Here is a 7,626-nt window from a genome sequence, read left to right as displayed (position 1 = left end):
CGGCTCCACACGCAACACGCATACTCCCCAACGACGACGACCACCACGACCAAGACGCCACGATGTTGATGACGACGATGACGACGACGACGACGACGACGACGACGGCGGTGATGGGGTGGTGGGCGCGCTGGTGGTCGCCCGGCGAACCTGGTGGCAGCGGCGAATGGCGGCCATGTTATGCAGTTCCCGTGCAGTTTGCTACCGGCACACGTTAGGGGTACTACGTACCAGCAAACCCCCAAAAGAAGCTACTCCGTCGACTAGCCTGGCCGCCTGGCGGAAGCGAATCGTCCTCGCTCGTCCGTTGTTTTCGGTCGCCGTGGGTGAAAAGGATTTCCGTTTTCTGGTGCTGAGTGAGACAGATGAATGATTGAGCGACGGCATTGGCGTGTTTTCCATTTTGCTCGTCGTCGGGAAAACTGTGATTCCTTTTTGAGTTTTCTCTGTGGACGGTGTGGTTGAGGTTATGGTTTTTTGTAGTGAATGACAGCCCAACGACGATTACACAGCAATTCAGTGCTTTCTTTTAGTGTAGTTCTATCAATTATGGTTTAAAAAGTGAGAAACTAATCGTGCTTCACGTGCTTCTGGAAGTGTTTTGAGTTCGAATTCTGTAAAACATGTTACTCGGAACGCAAAGTCTCTGTGGTGGAACGACAGGAGCGGCTGCAACGACAGCAGCTGCCGCTGCAGCTGCAGCAGCCGCGGCCGCCCTGGTGGCCTCACAGAAAACGAACGGAAATGGAACCGACTTTTCGATTGCTGCCATCATGGCCGGTCGGAGTGGTAGCAGCTCGAGCCGGGAACCATCGGAACGGAGCATCAGTAAGTTGGAATATTTGGCATTAAATAGCGAATCCCGGCAGCACCAGCACCAAGATCTGCCAACACCTTCGATAGGTGTTCGTGTCTTGTTAGCGAGATCGAACGGCTGCGAGTTGAATGCCATCGTTCTGCTTCACTTCCTTCCACTCCCCCCACGAAAAAAACAACAACACTCCAGTTCGCTCGAGGCCACAAGCCGGCTCGTTTCAGGCGACGAACCGACTACTAACAATTACCGGAAAGGGGGGGAGAGGCCGAAGTGTTTGATACACAAACGGAGGCCGCTCCTCGAGGGCCACTTCCTGTTCGCTCGCGATGAAAGGAGCCGCCCGTTATGATGATAACTTGCGAAAATCCGAGCTTCGATGACTCTCTTTGGTTCGTTCGTGTGTTCGTGTCTGGTGGCTGTTTGGTGGTGGAACATTGTAGCGGATGGATTAACATGACCATGTTCATGATTTATACTTTTTTAATTGAAGCAGACGCAACTCACTCCCGCATGCGATGGGCGCTTCTTCTTACTGCTTTCCAACAATCGGTCGATTGTCTTCAGCAACACTTCGCTTCACTGTCTACCATTTTGAGATACTTCTCAAAGTGATGAGTACGGCATCGAAAGGAGGGAACGGGGAAATGGATACCGCTTCCAGGGGCTGCCGGTTACCAAATTGTTGTCGAAATATTCATCATCACTCTCCGTGACACCGACGGGATCCATTTCTGGCTTGCTGGCTGGCTGACTGGCTGGTATGCGGGCTGAAATGTAATATCCCACCCGAAATGGGTGTCCCGAAGGTGTCGTGGCGTGGCATTGCGTTGCGTTACCCCCTCATGCTCAACACCCGGACTTGCGTAGGATTCACTTTGCCCGTGTCGTGGTGTTGGTGGCGTAGAACGAGGAGACGAGCCGGAGATTGGTTCTTTTCGGGCCAATTATTTTTCGACTCCGCTCAAAACACATGTTTAGCATAACGTTACACGCGCGGTCTTGATCTTGGGGTGAGGGGTTCCTGATGACAATTCCTGGCATTCGGTTCGTGAGTTAGCGTGAGATTGGTCCGTATGGGTGAGTGGCGGAGTATTTTGTGAATTATTCATCCTTTAGTAATGCGATTGGTGTACTATGGTGATGATTAGATGCTCATATCACTTCCAATCAACAGCAGTATAGCAACGTGTTCTGGGTGCTAATGTTGCATTTACATAAGAATTTAATCTTCAAACTTATGTTATGCTTCAGTTTCTATATAAAAAATTATAATATTTACGGAAGCTGCCATTTTATCATGATCCTAAAACATGAAATAACGGGAATCGAGTTCACAAAGCCTACTAAGCTGGATTGAACAGAAGCCCTTTACAAAGCTCGTCCCAGCCATCTAGCAGCCACTGAATTCGAGCACACCTCCAGCAGTAGCAGGCCATAAACCATCTTGGGTGATTTGAATGGAGCTGCTCCTTCCGAGTTCTGCTTCTTGGAGTGCGTCGAGATGTCATATAAAAGTCATGTAGCTCGCTCCCTCACGAGCCACACAAACCGGAAATGCCCTTTCACCCCCACCCTGAGTACAAGAGGGTGAGAATCATCACCACAGCATCGTCATCAACCTCTGAAAGCTATTTTTCCGACATCCGTGCGACCATCGCGCGCCATAGTGGCGCGTTCTGCGCCGACGTGCGATTTGAATAAGATCATGATTTACGGTCTCCGCCGTGGCCGTGTAATGGCGACAGGAGAAACTGGGTGAAAATGACTGGCTAGCACCTGGCTCTGCTGGCGCTTCGTAAGTCGTCGAAAGGTCAAAACCGACGTACAACGGTTTTCTGATTTGTGACCTGGGAAGTGCTTTTGTGGGAAGCACTTTTAGTTTGTCCTAGAGGTTCACCAGCAAAAAGGGTGGTTATTAGTGGTGAATAGCCGTGGAAATATCTCCACTTGTAGTTGTTGAAGTTGTACATTGGTCTTCGAATAAGTTTTTTCCATCAAATGGCTTGATGCTTCCTTGACCAAACTCTAAATCATCAAACAATCCTCTTCAAAATGAAATGTTCAAAATGTTTTTCACTTCCAACGCAACTTCAAAGTCGCTTCACCTTCCTTTCCGATTGATTAGTCACTCCATCCGACAACTGTTTTCTTTCCGGGCGAAGCAATAAAATCATCTCGATCCCACCAAACGACACATCAAGCCCACGACAAGATTTCAATTAAAGCCAACTCTCGCGCTCCTTCTTTCTCCACAAACCCCAGCCCACCTCAGCTCGTGAGCTTGTGTTTATGGTCGGCAAATTATGCAGCAAATATCTATCACCTATTCATCAGCAAAATACGGCTGACTGGCCAGCTCACACTCGCAACGGGTGATGATGGTAGCGGTGTTTTGTCGAAAACCATTTAACGGTTCCTTCCGCAGAACGCACCACCACCCCAAAGGTCCGTGTTGTGTTTGATGAAATTCCTTGGCGACAACGTGTACAACAAGATGCTAGTCAGGTTTGGTCCGTTTGGTCCGTGTATAACATGTTGCTTCTGGCTGGCCTGGCTGGCTCTCGATTCCATCCTTGGGGATCCAGACACCTCTTCAATCATAGAGAGCTTGGTCGCGCGCGCTCACGCCGGCTGGCCAGCCATAATTTACGGCAGAAGCCCCCCGAGAGTTAATCCGTTAGTTGTCATAAATTTCCGGCCACCATCCGTGACGATCCGCGTCGAGCTGCTGCTGCGCTACTCTGGCTGCCGGGAGTTTGGCTGTTCGCTTTCGGAATTGAATTCCTCGGCGCGCGGCGCGTTGACGCGTTGATGTCGCGCGTGGGCTTACTTGGGGGCTCCAACAATCCTCGGCAGCCAAAACACCTCCCGATACCCGCGATCACTCCGCGATACCGCGCGCTTGTTGGTGATCTTGTGCTGTGGTCGCGGATGACGAGGAGATTAATAACCGATCGTTCGCCCTGACGACGACGACGACGGTGAGCTTCCGAGGACGGCGACTAGCGAGTGACGAAATGCAAGGCGGAGAACTAATCGGTGGGCGACATTAGCAGAGACAACAATCTCAACTCTCCGCTTACGATAAGAGAAGCGACGAGCGAGCGCGAAACTTCCCCCGGAACGAGGAAGCTCCAGCGGAGGTGGCGGAGGTTTGCAAAAAAGGGTGGAAGGTAAGGAAGAGGGGGAGGAGGAGGAGGGCCTCCCATAACGGGGGGTTGCATGATGCATTCGAGGGAGCGTGTGCGTGCCGATGGTTTGGCGCAACAAATGCATAAATTAATTTAAAATAGATTATCGCCTTCATTAGTGCGTCAGACAGTAATTAGGGTTGATAGCGTGGCGATTGGGGGAAGGGTGGTGGTGAACCGCAGTGCAGTGGAGATGCAAACTGCATCTCACGCAACTCGCAACGTATAACGCTCGCTGCGAGTGCGCCAGGTATCATAACGCGCGCGCCACATAAATAGCGCAAACCGCACTTTGTGCTGCTGCTGGCTGGAGAACCATTGGGCCGCTGGTGGTTCCGGAGTGATTTGCATTTTCGGAATATGAACTGCGGTTCTTTTCTTTCTCGTTCGCTTTTTGGGGAACTTGTTTTATTTCTTTTTCTTTCCATTAATTAGGTTAGCGTCTGATTATATGTTTAGTGAAATTGATTCTCTCTCTCCCTTTTTATCGTAATTTTGGATGCGGTTCGTTTCAAGCCAAACACACAGCATTCCAAGCCTAGTTAGGTGGCCAACACGGCGTGGTGCGTGGTGTACTGAACGCCTCCCTCTCGGCTCTCCTCATCCCGATTGCTCAAAACGCTTCGCTCGATGATCGCCTCCGCCAATGATTGCCTTAAAAAAAATTAACATTCATTTCAGCATTAATTACATGCCAACAGGAGGCAACCCCCTTTTTAGACTAAATACACATGCGGTTTTTCTAATTTTTCATCATAATTTCATCAACTCTCCGGTCTCCGGTCGGTGCGGTAATCGATCCGGTGGCGGTCGCGCGTAGGTTTTTGGAAAAATCAACATAAACACCTGGTGGCGACGGTGGTGGGCTGACTGTTGGCAGATACAACCCATTCCGCGGGCCATTGATGGCAACCACAGCGACACAGTTTAGTGGTGCCCCCGGATTTCGGTCCCGCTGTCGAGTTGTCTAATTTTCTATTACGCGACAAATGCGACCACGCGATCGTGGGCCTCGCGGCGGAATTGGTTTCGGGATCTCCGCCGCTCTCTCTCTCTCTCCCCCTCTCTGTGTCCTCGATACAAGAGTGACACGGGGCGCCTGGGGCCGGGTGTTGGTTGTTGATTGAATGACAGCTCATTTGGGGGCGCGAGCGAACTCCGGCTTGTATGTTACGCGGCCGGCAAACATTAGCTATTCGCGACCGCAACCACCATGACGCACCATCACGATGTGTTTGGTTGTGTTTGATGTCCTTCAACAGACACAAGGCACATTTACAGGATGTGCGCTCTTCCTCGACATCATCTGGACTGAAGGAAGGATCCCGTTAGCATCGATCTTCTCGCTCTAGAGAGGGGTTGATCTTCACGGTTCCAAGGGCTACGAATAGCGCTCCCCCTGGCCAACAGTCGAAGCTGTTATTATCCCTCAAGTAGCTTATTATTTTACCATTACCCATATGCGTCGGTACCAACACATCCAGGAACCACATCAAGGACCTCAACGCAATCGATCAACAAACCGCAGCACGGCGTGCGTGCGTGCGTGCGTGCTTGTCTGTGTTTGTCCGTCGTCCTTTTTATGATTTTCTGTCTAATTTTGATAAATTGTATAATTAAAGGGTCATTTCCAATCGATCCACAATCGCCTTGCGAGCGACGAAGTACCTTCTGTTTTTGGTGGCCGAGGTGTTTTCAACGCAACGCGTTCGTGGTTGAGCCTCGAAACGGTGGAATGTGTGGTTCCTGGCACTCAGGATAGATTTCCCAGGGGGTCATAAATCTAAAGTATAATGTTTTTTAGAGACAGATGGTGGCATCAAAATTTCAGAAAGGGCTACCACCGTTTACGCGTGCTGGATGCGTTCTTTCGCTCTCTGTCTCGGAACGCGTTAAACCGTTAAACCGTCCACCGGATTCCGGGGTGGGTAATTGAAATCGGGTAAAGGGTTTCCGATCTGATCGTGCGTGACACTTTAAAAGGGGAGGTAAGGGACAATAGCGACCGAATCCTGTGTCCGTTTTGATGCCACTTAACACCGGGAAGGTGTTGCGCTGCGAGTGCGATGTAGAAATGGGCGGGCATCGAAGGAGTTTATTAGAGAAAAAAAATGCATTAAATTGCCGGGTGGGGAAGGAAAGCGTTTAATTGAATAACGTCTGAGGTCGTGGAGCCATGTGGTTGATTGAATGTTGGAACTAGGAACCAAGGGAACTTAAAAAGGGCGCAATTAATACCTTTCTTTCTTGGGGGTTTCTTATGGAAGAACAATCGATTCGTCTGGCGATCAAAGGTTGTTTCGAGACAAGCATCAGAATATTGACGATTCTAGTCTCTTCGAAGAGTTTGATAGTTTCGTTTTATGGATTTCCTAGTGTTGTAGTCAACACATTCTAATCAACATTCGTGAAGATGCTCCAAGGAATATCAAGCAATCAATTTGATTGGAACATAGATTTGAATCTTGGGCGTTAGATTGTTTATTTCTTAATTTATGGGAATGTTGTCATGGTTGAATAAATTTAATTGAGTGGATCTGAACAGAACGTACTTCGGATACATTTTAGTTTCATCCATGGAGATTTTGAAAAAAGAAGTACTTGGTCCTTATTTCCTTAGATTGGTATAGTAGGCTTAACAAAATTATAAAAAACAAAAAAGTTAACGCTATTTTCTTAGTTATGCTACAAATCGACGAATATATGGATGAAGGTGATATTAGTTGAAAAAATAATATTATCAATGGATTGAATAGAGGGAATGACACCCAATTGTGAATCTATTACACCAGAGTGATTATCTTAAATATGTTTTTTGTTTTTCTAATCTAGTAAATGTTGAACAGTAACATGCCAAGCAGAGTTACAATACTCCACCGCGTAGTAATGTTCCATTTTGTAAACCGAAATCGAGATGCCCTTGCCTTAATGCTCATCTCCATTCCCATAACTCATTCGCCCAGGTTCCCGAGATAGAGCACCACAGGAAAGACTCCATAGCGCGCCTCCGCCGCATCTTATCACCGCGTGAAGCTGACAAATAGTAATCCTCTCGCGAAGAAGAAGAAGAAGTAGCATCCAATCCCCTTTGCCCCGAATCTCCCCCCAGAGAGATAGAGACAAGGCCACGGAAAACAAAGTTTGACGAGCTTTCCTTGCCGTGCCGCGCGATGGCTCCGAACCGTTACGCGAACGCCATGCTGGGAAAACTGAACCCAATAAATCATCACAAAATTTAACGATGATTTACTGCCATCTCGCGCATAGTATGTGTGTTTGTGTGGCGCTGACGATGGTAACCTTATCTGCCGCCTGCCAGCGACCATAATCTACATAGCGTCGTGGAGCTGATTGTGCTGCTGCTGAAAGTAGAAAACGAAATCATTCTCCACAGCATTCCGGCGGTACCAGCGGTGCCAGGCACACCAGCGGTGAGGCGAACATGACGCCTAATTAGAATAAATTCGAAGAAAATTTGAATAATTCCTTACGAAAGCTGCACAACAGCACTCGCGCTTGTCTAGGCTTCGAAAGCAGCACACGGTGGAAGGTTAAACATTGTTGATCCAATTGTTTCACGGGTAATTTGTATGCAAATTTAATTAGAACATCGATGTA

General features: G+C 48.6%; 1 protein-coding gene across 1 annotated transcript in view; it reads left to right on the top strand.

The window, feature by feature from the left end:
• The first annotated feature begins 623 nt into the window (after window positions 1-623).
• LOC126577291 (T-box protein H15-like) overlaps window positions 624-7,626 on the top strand; it is a 38,217-nt gene continuing 31,214 nt past the window's right edge. The window contains exons 1-2 of the mRNA XM_050238803.1: window positions 624-642; window positions 685-828. Coding sequence (XP_050094760.1) covers window positions 624-642; window positions 685-828 — 163 coding nt within the window. The remainder of the gene's footprint in view (window positions 643-684; window positions 829-7,626) is intronic.

The sequence above is a fragment of the Anopheles aquasalis genome, chromosome 2 (assembly GCF_943734665.1).
Source record: "Anopheles aquasalis chromosome 2, idAnoAquaMG_Q_19, whole genome shotgun sequence".
In the NCBI taxonomy this organism is placed as follows: domain Eukaryota; kingdom Metazoa; phylum Arthropoda; class Insecta; order Diptera; family Culicidae; genus Anopheles; species Anopheles aquasalis.
This window is presented reverse-complemented; position numbering and strand designations above follow the sequence as displayed.